Raw genomic sequence first — 16,678 nt, forward strand, 5'->3', positions numbered from 1 at the left:
CCTCTGTTTTCTGGCTTCCCAGGTATTTTTAGCTTTTCAGTTGAGAAGGAAGATTAAACTGTTTCTGGTTACACCTTTGCCATAGTAGTGTAAGGGAGTATATGAAGTGTACAGGAATGGTGCACATTCCCAACTTAACTTCTTCAGTTGTTATTAGGGAATCTCCAATGACACCATCTCAAAGAAACATTTTTACTGTAGAATATTTTGCCTTCATCAAAACTTCTGTATTCACAATATTTTTATTTTTCAAAGCATCAGAATTTAGTTTTAATTCTTTCTATGCTTCTACATAGGTAGGCTTGCTGGAGCAAGTATGCTGACTGATTTGTATCACATCACCTTTGTCATTACATAGTGAACTGCAAGGTATGTAAGCTAGAGAGACCCCTGTGAGTAACAAAAAATGTCAAAAGTTCACTATCAGCAGTAGCTCAGCTCTGATTTATGTAGTTTCAGACAACACAAGAAAAAATACTTTGGTATTCGTAGCAAATGCCAAAATAGAATCAATGCAGTATTGTTCACCTAGTTAAAATTGCAAAATCCAGGAAATGCAAACATTAAGTTTCCAACAGCAACATTAACTTGGACTCTTTGCATATCCTGTGTTTTCTTGGTATACATTAAGACATAAAGTGATGTATTAAGCTGTGAGCTGAACAAGAAAAACAGAAAAAGTTCTTCATGTAGGTAACAGTGCCAAGCTAAGTTCTGTTGCCATTTGTGTTTATTTACCTTATATCATTTTAAATAATTTTCTTCATAAAGATTGAATATTTTTTTTTCCAAATGATACGAAATCTGAGCTTGTCTTCACTGCAGTGTGAACTTGACATACAGTTTACCCCTTGCCTTGAATCTGACTCTTCTTCATCCATTATCAGTATCTCAGATTTAAACTTGAAGATATGACTTGAATCTCAGAGACTTGCACTCTGCAGTGGGAATGTAACTTAAGCTATATGGGTTGGCAAGGCAGAGCTTGCATTAAATTTTAATTGGTCTATTTTCTGCTAATTAAATTTGTGTGTAACTAAAATGTGCAGAGTGACTGTACTCATGGAGTAAATTAGGCTTAAACTGTTGCAGTGAAGATGAAGTCTAACTGTATCCCTTTTGAATTATAATGTATAGGTTTGGAAACTACATATATGATTAGTTCCAAAATTTTTTTTTTTGCATTGATAATATGTAATTCAGAACACAGGAAAATTTTGCTCTGAGCGTGGCTCTAGCCTGGAGATGGTACAGAGCTATAAGCGGAAAAATCTCCCCATCTGATCTATCTGCCACTGCTTGTATGCGTTATACAGTTAAGGTTTCTTGCCTGTATGAACTAGTCTAATTCATGTTCTAGAAGAAGGGGAAGAGCGTTAAAGGAGATGTTTGGAGAATAGTATAGCAAGGACTTGCTTGTCAATAATAGATTTGGAAAGTAAATCTAGGTTGGAAAGCAATGGGTGTGAAAAATTTGGGCTGTGGTGGTGGTGGGCAAGAATAGAAAGAACAACAGGAAACAGTGAAAACTGTAAGGGAGATAAAAGCAAAGTGCCAGGAGGTGGGGATATTTGTAAAGAGAGAGGTAAAAGTTAATTTTGTTAGTGAAGGATCATAAATTCATGTAAGAGTAGGGAAGGGCTAAGATGGGTATAGTTGTGAAGCAAGAAAGTGTAAGTGCATGATGCAATTGGGTCAGCAAGGTCTGAGAAAGGAGACCTTCATTTCTAGAAAGAGGGAAATGGAGCAAATTAAGAAAATAAAAATAAAACTGGAGGGAAGTGTGTCCTGGGTGACAAATAACACAGTGGGCTCGATGCAATGGTGCTCCCAAAGCTCGCTGAGGAGGGGAGGGTGTGAAGCAGGAGGAGAGCACAGTGATGGCATCTGGGAGTCAGATGGGATTTGAGAATTCAAGGATGAAGATTGGCTACAGGGAGCTTCCAGGGAGGAACGGAAGACTGCAAGGAGTGTCTGGTGTGCCTTGTGTACCAGCCGTGCAGGGGCTCTGGAAAGTGTCATTGCCTGGCTATTCAGCTTCACATTTGTTTTCTGCTACAAGGTTAGCATCTCAGAGAAATTTGGCTTGCAAAACTTGTAAACGTCTAGAAATCAAACACATACACTTCCTCTAACTCTCTGTCCATGTGCTGGGCCTTGTTTTTACTGTGTACATGTACACGTAAGGAAGTATTTTGTTACTTATGCTCAAGATGTAACTAATAAATTACCACTTACTAAATCGAAACTTTTTTCCAGAATTGAGCTAAAGGCATGTACTTTTCAGATTGCTCATATTAAATTTTACAACTTCACATTAAAGAAGGCAGTCTGAAACTAATTAAAATGAAAATCATTGTAGTGAGGGTTTTTTTTTTTTTGGTAAAAACATATGTTAAGACAGTGGGGTTTACTCTGCTTTTGCACTCAGAAAAAAAAGAATATGTATTGTTTAATTATTCATTCATTTGGTCTCTTTATCCATTTTCTCCTCCATCAAAAAAATAATTCCATGTTTTGACAGAACTGGATTATGGAAAGTTATGCTGAACAAAGGAGAAGAAGGTTAGTTAATCTGAAAGAGAAGGGGTGGTCAAAACTTCTGAAATAGAATACGGAAAATTGTAAAATATCTGCACCTTACTTGGCTCTAGAGATGTACAAAATTATGAGTTTGATAAATAACATTCTAACATTATAAGGGATATTTCTGACTTTGAAATAATAGTATTGAAATACTTATATATTCCTGAGGATAATTTTTGGATGTGGCTGTTTAACAGACCTCAGAATTGGTGCATGCATGATTTTTTGAGACATAGGACTATGAAGTAAGTTATGCTGTTGACAGAAATACTTGGTTAAGCTATTTAGATAAATCAAATATTTACTCTTTTATTAAGCATGGACTTAATCCTGGTTTTATTTCTACTAGAGATTTTCCATTGGCTTTTGTAGATGTGGGATCAAGCTGCATTATAATATTATTGAAATACGGAATATATTTCTAAAACTGAAATTTGCAGAGCCCTTTGGTGCAATGTGTGTGTAATTGTCTCTTAGGGAGTGCTGAGGTTATCTAATGACTCATTGCAGCAGGATTTGCTGAACTTTCTCATTTATAGAAAATGTTACAGTTGTCAATTTTTTCTCAGCGTTTTGGGGGGGCAGTAAGGTTTATCATTTGCTGTAGTTAGATTTTTTTCAAGCAGACTGTCAAGAAACCATGCCAAAACAAAACTGTTTGTGCAAGTAATTAATGGAGAGGCTGTGGTACCTGCTGACAGGTATTTTCCAAGAAAAGGAATGGTTTGCAGCTAGGGGAAAAGTGTTAAAAGTGTGCCCAAACCCGTAACTCAAACCAAAAGAGCAACCTTTGATCTCAGACATAGTTTAGGTCACATTTTAATGAATAGTTTTATTAAACTAGTTTATTAAACTAATGTTATTCTGTCAGTTGTTAGGTTTTATTTGCAGAAAATTGGATCCATCTAAGGGTATCTGACATCGACTACAGTGATGCTGTTTTAAATTAAACTGGTAGGTTTAGTGTATGTATTTTAAGGAATGTTTTCATGCATTTAAAGGAATGTGCTGAATTCCAACACTGACACTTGAAATCTGAGTCTGGACAGAGCTCTCTGATAGGGATTTTTGTGTTAAAGACAGGGAAGATGCAGGTTGCAGTCTTGCCGCTGTTGCAGTATCGCCTCTTACTGAATGTATTTCACTTCTGGGATGGCTGTGTTTTAAGGCAGCAGGGATCTGTCTAAAACTTTTAATGTACAGTAGGTTATAATTTATATATAAATTAATAACTATATTGCCTGTAAGCTATTTTGTAATTTAATATATGATATATTTTATTTCTATTCTTGTTCTACATTAGATTGACTTGTTGAAGGAATGTATGTAGCAAGGGTTTAGATAAAGGTGGTAGGATAAACAGGTTTTGTGTTTTGGTCCCCATCTGAGTGAAGAAATATCATGGGGGAAGACTGCCTATAAGAAGAAAATTAGGATATCAACTTCAGTGTTGCTACTGGAGTGCCTAGGTAAGTGAGATTTTTCCAACTGACACAAGATTAAGCGCTTCAAGGAGCCTTTCTATCGCTGAAGTGAAGGAAGCAAATCACGCTGTGCTCTTTTCCCTCTCCTGTATGTTTTCTGAGCCCTTTGAACAAATTCAGCCAAACATAATGAAAGAGGAAAGACCTCAATACATGAGTTTCTGATATGTTTTTAGAAGTGGATGGTCAGGTAGTGACTGGAGTTTTGCGTCTTCTGTTACTGATCCAGGGAGGGAAAGGTATAGTGGGAGCTCACCCTTCAAAAGGAAGAGAATAAAATTTTAAAGGCGCAAACATGTATCCTAGATACGTAGCTAGAAAGACCACTGGAAATCAGCCTTGCTTTGTTCTGGTGTTGGTCAAATTACTCACTATAGTGATACCTGGAAATCTTTACTCTTGGAAATAACCACCTTGGACTAATGGGGTTTCATTTCTAATGTCTTAATGTTTTTCAGCATGTGACTTCTTCAGTACTCTAATAGTAATTGTACGTTTTAGCATTTAGATAATACTCTTTTTTCTACATCTGCAAAAAAAATCCAGTAAGTAGAAACCAGAGAGATCTCTTTTCTGATGCATTTGGGCTGCACAATTAAATTTAAGCTATGGAACTACAAGATATGAGTTCAGGTTTGGTATGGGTTTTCCAAACTGTGTATTTGTTAAAGACATCCCCACAAGTATATTAGAAGTTAAGCAGTTAATACATCCTCAGTGGATGCTTAGGAGTGTCTAAATTCTTGTTATTCTCACAGCCTTTTAACATAGTAGAGTTTTTTCTAACATCCCTGTGGTGTAAGCTAAAAAAAATGAAGAACACTGATAGAAGAACATTATGCAGAAGCCTAAAATTCTTGTAATGGTTTAAGACTGGTGTGATGGCAAGGCCAGGAGGAAGTTAGTGAAGGCAGCTCTTGGCCTTTTCAGTTTGGGACAGTTCATGTTCTCTGTGTTGGTGTATTGGTTAATAACATTTGGTAGTTGCCATAGATATTCCTGGTTTGTTTATTGGACCGTATACCCAGAGTTTGTTGCCACTCTTAATTTCCATTATACCCACAGCTGGGTGAGTCACAGGGGTAGCTTCTTGCTCTCAGTGCCTTTGAAGTCTCATCGTGTTTGTGCACTGTGTGCTCTATGCAGTAATTCCAGTTCAAGATTTTTTTAAAAGTTCCTGTTGACAACATGCACGTACCGCCTGTAAGGGCAACTGACCAGCTTTGGAAACCCGTCAGGAGTTGCAGGCAGGTTCCAGTAGCCTGTCGGAGACCCTGTGATTGAGGAGGTGGAAGCTTCCTGAGAAGAGTTTAAGGATTCAGTAGATCTCATTACATTATAATTTCCAAGAGTAGACCACCATTTTCAATTCTGATTTTGTCTACCATAAGAGATTTACTTCTCCCAGTCTAGAAAACCTCCTCTGGCAATTTCCTGTGCTGACTAGCTTTTGGAGACTTGTATACCTGCCACTAGTCATTCAATTACTTGAGGCCCCATGACAAATACAAGACCGAATGGCTGTCAAATTTCCTGTCTCCACATGAAATCTCTATCTGGTAGTTCAAATACCATTTGCAGGCATGCTGGTTTAGTTCTGGAAGTCAAGGTTATAGTCTTCATAACTGTAGCATCCTTTAGAAAAACAGTTTGAGTTTTGCTTGTATCAAACAACCCACTTTTATGTTGTGTGTCCCCCCCCCCCAATGTAGTAACATTGCTAGGTTCATAAGTCTTCTATTTTTCTTTGTTTTAAATCAGTCAAAAGTCTTCAGCCTGCTTTTTAAATGTGAACAAAATCAATTTGTTTTCATTAAAGAGTGAAAAACATTAAGCGACTTGTGAAATAACTTCAGAAATAAATACTATGCAGTTTATTAAGGTTTGGAGGGGGAGTCGAAGGTAGACTGAAGACTTCATGTATGCTGTCTCCAAATGGACGATTCTTGCCATAAAGACAAATTTGATTGTCTCCCTACCTCATCTTTTGTAGAGAAATGAACTAAAATAAAATGTGTGCATGACTAATGGAGTCGCTTCCATCCAAAAGCAATAGAGGATGCTAGAAAGAAGCTATTAGAGCTAAAATGGCATGGGAGGCTGTTCATCTTGGCACTCTTCAACTGTCCCCCACCCTCTTGTTTTATCTGACTTCCCTGTCCATTGTTACCAGTCCCGCTGTATTGACAGCATGAGTGATGGGGAGCAAGATTTATCCCCTCGTCTCTTGGTAAGTGGCCTCTCTTATCTGTGGAGTATGCAGAAGAGCAGTTCCCTTGGAAAGCTGCAATTCTGGGATTTTGCCGTTTTGGAAGTTGTTCCCAGGAGGTGTCTGCTCTACTCCTGCCTATTTATAACGGGGGGATCTGGCACCCCGGCAGGTTATGTCACCTTAATGAACCTGGCAGTGAAGCCAGATGGGACTGTGTCCGGCTTGGCCAACGGGCTTGTGTAGCGTGCGGGGGTTGCCGATAGGTAGGGAGACGTTTCGGTTCCTTCTGCTGGCATCTGTAATTAATATCAGACGTGACCGAAGTGCGCTCGTACCTGAGGAGAGGCTCCTTTTCAGAGCTTGCGGGAGCCGCGAAGGGGTGTGGGCGGCCCACTCCTCGTGAGGCGAGGCAGGCCCGGTCTCGGTGCCTCGCGGCCGCTAGGGGTCAGACGGGAGCCACTCCTGTGGCAGCGCGCTAGGCCGTCCCCGCGTCCTTCCCTCTTTCCACGGCGTGGGTGCCAGCAGAATCCGATACAGTGCGATATATAGAAGTAAGGTACGACTGGAATAATGAAATTTCAAAAATAAGCCCCTTTTAAAGGCTGGTTGTAACAGTCCTGTTGGGTATTGTAAATGCCTCAGGTGCACTTGATACTGCTGTTACGTTCCTGGCGCTTGCTTCTGATTTTTATGGAAAGATGGATTGAACTTCAATTTAAGAATATTCGGTAATCCCTCTCAGGACATACTGTAACAGCTGGTATTTCTGTGTTGCAGCAAATCGATTCCATACAGCAGTCAGCAATGCCTATGGCTAGGCTCCGGCAAAAACTTCCAAAGCATTTTAAATAGAGCGAGCCAAAGAAAATAGCATCATCACTGCAAAAATGTAGCTTAATTTGCAAGTTAGAAAAAATAAAATAAAATAAAAAAATCCCCATTCCATTCCAGCAAAATATTAAGTATTTTACTGGTAAAGGATTTCATCAGGTCATTTATTTTTCATTAATATATATTTAGGATCTGTGGGGAATAACTTTATGCCGTATAGAAGTTTCTTAAATAATAAGGAGCCTGAATTTTTTAAAATACTGAATGATTTACCATGAAATGAAGAAAAATAAAGAAATCAAGTTTAAATGCATGACATGTATGTAGATCAACAAGACTTTTCACATTTCACAGTGAACTTTTTTAAGAAGCCTGCATTTCTGATTAATAATAATGCACTTATGATGAGAACGTGGTGCGTGTTTAGCTTTACTTATTTATTTGAAATAGATGAAAATACTTTAAACTGCATATAAACCAGAGATGTCCCATTAATGGTAAATCATTTTGGTGTAACTGGTTTCTTACACATGTGAAAACTAAAAATGCCTCCATCCTTCATATGGCTGTGCTCACGCTGGGGACTGAGTGAGCTTGGATCATGATTTCTCCTTCATGGCGCTTGTATGCGTTAGAAAGAAAACAAGCAGAATTAATGCAAAGTGAATATGTTTCTTCTTAATTGGTACAGTGTGTCCTTGGCTAGGATATCTTTTTCTCCCCCCCCTCTTAACCCCCTTTCTTTTAAGCTGCACACAACTGACTTTGCATATAGATGTTTTACAGCTTTGTCATCATGAGTTTTTGCTCTGAAATACTTCTATCTCTCCATTTTAAATTTTAAGTTAAGGGGCTTTGTGCTGGTTTCATGAATGTCAAAAGAGGTTTTTGGAACCTGGTGCTTTATTTTAGTGAAATCTTACTTTTATTTTTTCCTTCACCACAAAGCTTTATTACTAAAAAAAACCCAAACCCTAAAGCAATCTTAATAGGTAGGTTTTTAAGTTTTATTTATCTTTCCATCATAAAAAGTTATCCAGGGTCATAACTTCTTCTGTATTTGCCTTCTTAACTAAAGAAAAAAACCAAACCAAACAAACCCCACAAAAATCAGTGTCACTGGAGTTTAAAAGCTGACATGCAAAGTTTTTTTCTGGTAAATGCTTAGAAGAGGAAAAAACCCCAACAAACAAACAAACAAAAACATAACAAAAACCCCCCAAAATCAACCACCACCCAAAAAGCCCTTTAAAAAGTTGCCAGACTATTTAAACTATAGGCTTATGCCTAGGGATGAGTTAACAGCTAGCTTGCATCTAATAATTGATTTAAAATTTAATAAACAAAATCTCATGGGTGGCCCTTAATATATTGCAATACTCTAAACAATGTGGGGATTTTTTAATTTTTTTTTTGTGAAAACCAGAATTTTGAACAGGATACAGTGTTTACAGCACCTGTATATTACTCTTCAAAAAGACTGCTGCCAAGTCCAAATGTGTCCAAAATATACACTTTTGCAGCCAAGATGACTTAAAAAGTCATCTGATTGATACGAATGTGGTTTTTTCTTTTTATAAAAATCCTCAACAAAAACCAAACCAGCATCATTATCATCAAAATGCTCTTCTGTTTATTTTCTTATGCAGAGCTATGCTGCTTGCTTTCTTCAAGGATCCTTTTTGGTTACTGAAATCTGGAGAAAACCCTTGTTTTCTGATAGCTTCTACTTCCCCCTTTCCCGTTCTTCTCCCTGCAGACATGTAAGCCCCTGCCCTGCTATTAGTGAGCATTTCCAGTCTTCACTCTGATTTTCTTTTTAACAAGTTTGGGTTCCAGTTTCATATTTAACATACTTGAATTTAAATATGTTCACTTATATTTGAAATAGTTTTTTACTTTTGTTACATTTGCTCTGAATTGTCCTAAAAAAAACCCCAAAACCACAGTTGAAAGAAAGACCCAAAATTTAGTATAAGCAGCCCTATGCAATTATTAAAAAATATGTCTTATAAAAATAGTGACTTCGTAGTAAGGAGTCACAGAAAAATTCCTTACATGGTCTGCATGATAATGGCTCCATCATGAATCAGATTGCTGTTTACCTTAGAGAAGTGTTTGCCTCGGTCCTGCTTTTTACAACTTCAGTTGAAATTTAGATTATATTTCCAGATTAAATAAAAACTATAAGAATTGCGTTTTAGATCCTGAAATGAACTGAAAACAACTGAAAGGAGGTTAAGTGGAAACACTGAATAAATTACCATGCTAGTAAGCATTTTTTTTTCCTGGGGTAAGTAGTAGGGAAATTTGAGTGACTTAAATTATTCACTGTTTTAACAAAATAACCCTTGACTTTATTTCCAAAATACCTGACACACTAAAAAAGCATAGTTTACTTGAGAGAAATGTGTTATTTTTACAGCAGAATGGGATTATAGGCTAGACGGAAGAAAACAAAACTTTTTTTCACCCTGGGGGAAAAAATTTTAACAGTCTTAAATAAATGCAAAGTACTTTGTTTTGAGAGCCTTAAATCAAAAGCTCATTTTGTGATAATGATTGGATTTGGTTAGCTGCAGTAATTTACAGTTTAACAATGTTCTTAATTGTAAAATTCTGTTTCTGTTCTCTAGGAGAAATTGGAAGATAATATAAATCTTCATAGGCAACTTGGCTGCAAGCAGTTAAACTGAAATTAACTTCTGCCTTCTGGCTACGGAGTGCTACTCTGACGTTCCTGCGTGAAACTGCAGACTAAATCATGCCAGCGTTATCAGCTGGATCTGGAAGTGACACAGGTACGCAAGCCAAGGAGGACTGCATGTTTCCTCCAGATCTTGTCTGTTAAGTCTATGGTCTCTTTTTCAAGAAATCATCAAGTAAGATAATTAATTACGGTCTCAACAGATGTTTTATTTAAGACTTTAAACATAACTTTTTCTCCCTGAAGTTAATTTAGATATATGAAATAACATGGATAAAATAAATTAATTTTTAAAAGTCCCACCGCTACCTGCTTTCCCTTCATCCCTAACCCCCATGTCCCCGTCCCCCCCTGCCCCCCAAAAAAAACAAACCATAACCAACCAACCAAAAAACAACAAACTCCAAGCAGATAGATACATAGGGATCTGAAGAATTTGGATTCACCTCTGAGCATGGTTCCTACAATGTTAACTTGAAAAAGGAGGTGGAAAAAAAGGATGATATCATACATGCCTTAATATTTGCAGCAGTCTAGACTATCCCCTCTGTGACTTACAGTTATCAGTGGAGTTATTTCTGAATACAGACTGTTTAGTTTTGACACTTCTTTAACAAATTAGGAGAAGAAAAATACTGTCTCAAGTCCTCTTCTTTCCCTTGCCTTCCACATCAGATTCCAGTTTCTGACTGCAGGCAGTGGGATTGCAGATATGTAGCTTTCCATAGCTTTCACCTTGTTCGTCACAATATTAAGCTATATTCAAAGGCTAAATCTCATCTTGCTCTTGCTTGTACATTCTCTCTGCCAATATTTTTGTCCCTGTTTTAGGAAAAACTAGTGTTAATATTTTTGCTTGAGGGTGTTTGGTAAATAGGTGATCCAGCTGGGGTTACAATACGAATATCTCTGCTTCCCACCATGTGCTTATTATGCTAGATCACATAGTTTTTTGCACTAGAAATTACAGCAGTATTTTAAAATGAACAGGGAGACCTTGAGTCAGGAATCCAAAAAATACATATATAAGGAACTGCATTGGATTCTTACTTTAAATAGACTGTACAGTGCAATAATTTTTTTCCACGCCTCCAATCCATGTCAGATTTCTTTGATGAAAAGATTAATCTTTGGAGCTGGGTGTGTGTGTTTGTTTATTTATTGCCATGGGGAGGGAGGGTTGTGTTTGGTTTTATTTGCTTTTTTAAAAGGATTTGACTATCATCTCGCCAAAATCTACTTCTACATATCTTCCTTTTCTCCCATTGCCCCCATGGAAATAAGGGAAGTTGAAGTTGTTTAGTATGCAAAAGCTGAATTTTGAAAATCTGTAAGGGTCTATTGTGGTCTGATTTTCCATTCTTTTTTTTTTTTAATCACACAAGCCTTTGTGTCCTTCCAAAACTTGCCTTCTTTTTTTTTAAATTTTTTCAATAATTATTAGTTGGCCAAATGCTTTCTGACATTTTAGAAGTTTCAAGAACATGATGAGATGAACAGCAGTGGGATGTGTGATGGCTGGTGCCTGTTGCTGACAGTTTTACTTGTTTTATTGTAAAAGAATGTTAGCATGTCCAAAAGTGATAGTCATGGGCGTAATACTCTCTGAATAAAGAAAGAAAAGGACTCCAAAATGTGAAAAACAGATTCCTAGTTTTAAACCTGTGTGTTAAAATGTCTAAAAACGTGTTTTGCTGTGCTATTGAATGCATGTGATTCTTGAAATACGCTTTCAGTAGTTACGGTGCGTGATAGAGCTGATTCTCCCAGGAAATCGATAGTAAAATATGATAAGCATCAAATAATGCTGCTTGTTAAATCCAGTTTGTTTACTGATGCAAGTTGCAAATTGCTTCTTTAAATAAGAATTTACATTTGGAGGGAAAAGGGGATTATTTATTTTCTTTCACTTTCTTTATCATTTTTCCTCAAGTGGATGATAAGTTTTTAGGTATTTTTTGAGTGATTACATCAAACTGTGCTTTTTGTCCTTCTCGTAATACAGGTGGTTTCTAATGAGAGACCTATTTTCCTGCCATTGCTCTTACTTTTAGGTTAAAAAAAAGAGATACACAAAAAATTGTGGATTTTCTTACCTGTGTTGTTCCTTGGTGCATAGACTGGTTTTCCTCTCGCCTTGCCTGCATAAGCTGGTGTTGTGACATGTAGTGAGTTGAAACTGCTCTAGTGCATGAGAGGGCTACCTGGGACATTGTGGAGTTAGCAAGTCACTTGGTGGGGACCTAACAAAAATGCATCTTTAGGGAAGGGATGCAACTTCATTTAGCCTGTCTAAGGCTGTACTGTTAACACATTCAAACAAAACCCCCATCTAGCTTGTTTTCTGTCATATGCTGGTGAAGAAAAAGTAAGCCTGGATTTAAGAATGAGTGAAAAAATTCATTGAGGGCAACCTGCAGAAATGCATCATCTGTGAATATCAGAAAGTTGCCAAGACATGGACTGTTGGAAACTTGGACACTAGTATGGAATTATTATATTTCATTATTATTATTATTTTTAGTGTAGTCTTAGGCATCAGACCACTGTCAGAAGCACAGTAGTGTTCATGGTGGGCCATGTGTGATCAGACTGAATGTTGATCTACTCATGTTAATTTTACGTTGCTTTTACTTTGTCAGCAGAGTTTATTTGTGATGTTGCCATGTCCTTTCAGTTGCTTCCTTCATATACGTGCTTTTGTTATATTTTAACCTATATAGTCTTCTGTACAGAGACCATACCTCTTACACCTATTTTGAGAGGCATTAAGAAGAGTTTAAGAGAAACATTTTAAACAAAATATTGAAAATATGACTAGTTTTGATTTGTCTAGTTTATTTAGATTCATCAAGTGACTTTGTCGCTTTAATGTTGTACTTTACCAGTCTGACCTGACTTCTTAACTTAAAGACAGAAGAGAAGAGCTTATGTGTGTGCATATGCTGTATTCCACACTCCATTAGCTGTATAGAAACCCTAATTTTGTATAATGTAAATTTTTTTTCTTAAACATGTGCAGGGTCCTACTCCTCCCTGAAGGTTTATAGTCCTGTCAGTGTCAGGTCAAAGTTATCTTAAAGCAGCCATCTCAAAAGGAAGGCTGAGCTCCTGCCTGAGGCTGCTTTTGAAGCTTTAAATATTTTTTTTTTTGTGTTGTAAAAGTCTGAAGTCTGTGTGTAAGCCCACCAAGTAGAGTTTGAAGACTGAGAAAGACTATTTGCACTTTTGCAGGTAAAGAAAGTCTGCAAGATCTGGCATTTATGAGTCTGATACATTTAGGAAGATTTACATCTGCAGTCTTGGCTTTGTAGTAATTGATGGCAGCTTCATTGCTAACTTAGGTGAAACCAAGATGACATCATTATGCTGTAAGTGTTGTTTTAGTGTGAAAAACATCATAAAATTGTTACGGATTGCTTTCCTCTCATCCCTGTATCAAGCTTGCTCAGCTGACAAGTTTAAAAATGCTTTTTGCTTGTCCTTAAAAACTAGTGCATGAATGTGCAAAGCAGACTTTGTGATTTTTGATTCATATATTGTCAGCAGGAAAGTCACATTTATGGGCCAAATTTGGCCACCAAGTAAAACTGTCTGAAATTGCTTAAATTTAATGAAAGTCAGAAGCAGGTCTTGAATTCGAATATTGTAAAGAAATAATGTGCAGGGCTTACTTAGTTTCTTCTTGAGTACATATAGGAGCTAATGCTGTGCCAGATAGTGTGGTTTTTTCAGTATTACAAGCCTGTAAAAGTAAATGCATGTTAGTTTTTTAAATTAAAAAAACCCAACACATTTGTTACTAACCAAATTGTAACTTCAGAAGGAATTTATAGTATTTCTAGGTTTGGGGTTTTCTTCTTGATTCTCTAATAATACAAAATAAAGTTATGAAGTTTGTTCTGAATGGTGGCTATTTTTCTGAACTTCATTTTTAGTAGCATATGCTGTGATTCTTTAAGAATCATCTTGACTTCTGAAGCTACATGTTGTCAATGTGTGTGTATTGAATACTGATAGAAATACTTTGATAGAATATGATGTCAATATGATAGCCATGTAGTCTATATAGATTACTTCCCAGTGAAGTGAGATCACTGCAAGCAATGCAGAGTTCAAAGACGATTTTGCAATCATCTGAACACCAAAGGATGCTATCTTGCTTTTATTGTTTTCATGTCAATGTCTTTCCTTTATTTACAGCTAATGCATTTTCAATCAGCTTGCTAGTTTTGACATAATCTTTTCCTAAGAATGTTTGATAATGCAAAGAGTGAAAAGGTGGAGGAGAAAAAAAAACCAAACAGTAATAACATGAAGAAAAAGTTGAGCAGTTGGTTGAGCTGAGAAAGGGACATCAGAAACATCTGTAGGGGAATAAGGGCAAATTAGGCTGAAGTGGCTAAAGGTTTTAGCCTTTTAAACCAGTTTTCAGAGTAAGGAGGGAGATGGAAAGCAGGGACTTCTGTTTTTACAGCCTGTTTAAAAAAATGTAATAACATGAAGTGATGGCCAAAGATCTGTGCTCATTGTTACGAGATGAAGAGAAAGGGAATTTAGGAGAGTGATGAAGGAAAGATTTCTGGGAGTAGCTCTTCCGTTGGAGGCTGCCAGAGCAAAGGCTTGCAGGGCGATTGACTCCTGCTCCAGACTGCCTTTGCTTCCCCGCTGACATGCTGCAGTGGAAACAGCGCAGGGGGAAAGCCTTTGCTCGCCTGCTTCATACCGATGCTTACTACTTAGGCATAGGTGTGCTGCCGCAAATGTAGCATGTAAATGCCTGTGGGTGCATCATGATTGCAAGGCTACGTAAATTTCTCACCCTGTTGAAATGCACAGCTATGGCTAGATTTTTGTGAAAACTGAAACACGAGCTCGGGCAAAATTTACACTGAATTTATAAATGAAGCCAGTATTTTACCGTGCATTCTTGAATTTTCCCTGTCTCCAGCTGCCAGAGGCATTAAATGGCTTTTAGGCTAATGCTAATATGAAAGATTTGGGAAAGTATGAGACATATGACTAGCTTTAATTGCTATCAGATTTACTATTTTAAAATATAACTTGCTGGTATTGGAAAGGGTATACATTTTGGTATCAACGTATTTATGGTGACTGTTGGAAAGTTTGTTCAGAGTAGAATGAAATTTCTCTAAACTGTTCTGTTTTGGGTTAATATTTTATATTATGCTAGACTGATTCAGCAGTATGGAATCAAAAAATGTGTGCAATTATATTTACTGATGGTAAACTCTTTAAAAATGGTTACAGTTCTTGGACACAAATTTAAATTCAAATGGTCTGGCAGCTGCAACAATGTTTAAGTTTTTGGTTTTGGTGTTTGTTTTTTTTTTTTTTTTAGTAAGCAATGTGTAGTTTTGTGGTAAATTTGAAAGTATGACAGCCTATACTGTTTCTAACCAGAGACTTAAATCTATAGCTATGTTTGTTAGACCAAAAGCTGTAATTACACAAATGGCTGACATCCTAGTGATGGCAGATGTCCTTTGCCGAGAGCAGACTTCCATGGTGTACTGCTCAAGTGTAGCTGTGCCAGCGGCCAGGCTAGCTAGTGTATGTGTTGTGTGCATTTGCTGTCAGATAGAAGGTTCTGTGGCTTCTCAGCCCAACATCCCATCAAGTATTGGCTGATTTAACAGAACTCAAAGCTGTTAATTTGAATGAAATTTAGTACTACTAAGAAGCAGTGAGAAGATTCACTACTAGCTCTTAGTTCCTTGTTGTGGAACATGGGGGTTCAAATATGATTTTGCTTTAAAAAAAAACAAAACCAAAAATAAAACCTAAACCACCAAAACACAAAAAAACCCCAACCAAACAAAAAAAACCACTTCAATGCAGCATATTAACCTTAAGGATAAACTATGCAATAGTTAAATTTTCTAAACTTTTGCAATAAGGTGATGTACTTGATTCTAAATTTCTGTATATTCCTATATACCTCTGTAGATTTGTATATTACGTGTATGTGTACATATATGACTGATTGATGTATTGACATAACTTGTTTGTTTTGAATGTTAAACTTTAAACTCGGTCACACAGTGAATCACGGCATTGAAATAATATACTGGCGTGTTTGGGGGCATCAGTACTGCCTAGGATGTGGAGGACTTTTTCTTCTACTGTCAAGACACAGTATGGAAGGCTGATGTATATGTTAATCAAATGGTGTTTACAATAGTTTTAGGGACAGCTGTGTTGAAAGTAGACTTCTGTTATAAGTCTTTATTCAGTCTTTTAATGAGATACTGCGTCCTCTTTTTGCAGATGTAAAATGCCACCTGTAGTATTTCCTGCCACCCCTCCCCCACTGCCAGGTCTCTTAACCTTGCAGACTGTAACTAGAGTTAAACATGGTAAGCGTGCCCAGTGACATCCTAGTGCTGGAATGAGTTCTTTCCTGACTGCCTGCCAGGTACTTCCTATCCCTCCTCTGGTGTTGATGAAGATCTAGATAGAAATACTGAAGACTCGCCAAGCTGATGTCTATGCAAAATACCAGTCAATTAGTCAAGGTTATTCAAGGTGTCGTAATATGTAGGCTTTTTTGGAGGAGCTAAGAGATTTTTTGGGATGGGGAGGAAAGAGAGAACATCAGATCTTTGTGTGAGTTTTCCACAGGTGGGTTATTAATTTGTGCTTGATAGGTCACCTTAAATCAGTTCTATGTAAGTGTTATTCTTGCAGATAATAGGAGAGCTTTTGAATACTCATGAAAGTACATTTTATGAGCTTTTAAAGTATCCTTGTTGACACAGTGTCTGATAGCTACATTTTTGGGGTTCAGTTTTGAAGCAGCTTTGAGCCGTACAAGCAAGAACTCTGCAGCAAGAG

The 16,678-nt window shown here is 37.2% G+C and overlaps 1 protein-coding gene across 2 annotated transcripts in view; it reads left to right on the forward strand.

The window, feature by feature from the left end:
• The window catches only part of MPP7 (MAGUK p55 scaffold protein 7), a 155,261-nt gene that overhangs the window by 34,500 nt on the left and 104,083 nt on the right, over positions 1-16,678 (forward strand). For both annotated transcript variants that reach the window (XM_061468191.1, XM_061468192.1), the window contains exon 3: positions 9,750-9,914. In XM_061468191.1, coding sequence (XP_061324175.1) covers positions 9,878-9,914 — 37 coding nt within the window. In that variant the 5' untranslated portion in view covers positions 9,750-9,877. The remainder of the gene's footprint in view (positions 1-9,749; positions 9,915-16,678) is intronic.

Source organism: Pezoporus flaviventris, unplaced genomic scaffold, assembly GCF_033815535.1.
Source record: "Pezoporus flaviventris isolate CSIRO_AGI_PZ_B2104156 unplaced genomic scaffold, CSIRO_AGI_Pfla_v1 ptg000047l, whole genome shotgun sequence".
NCBI lineage: Eukaryota > Metazoa > Chordata > Aves > Psittaciformes > Psittacidae > Pezoporus > Pezoporus flaviventris.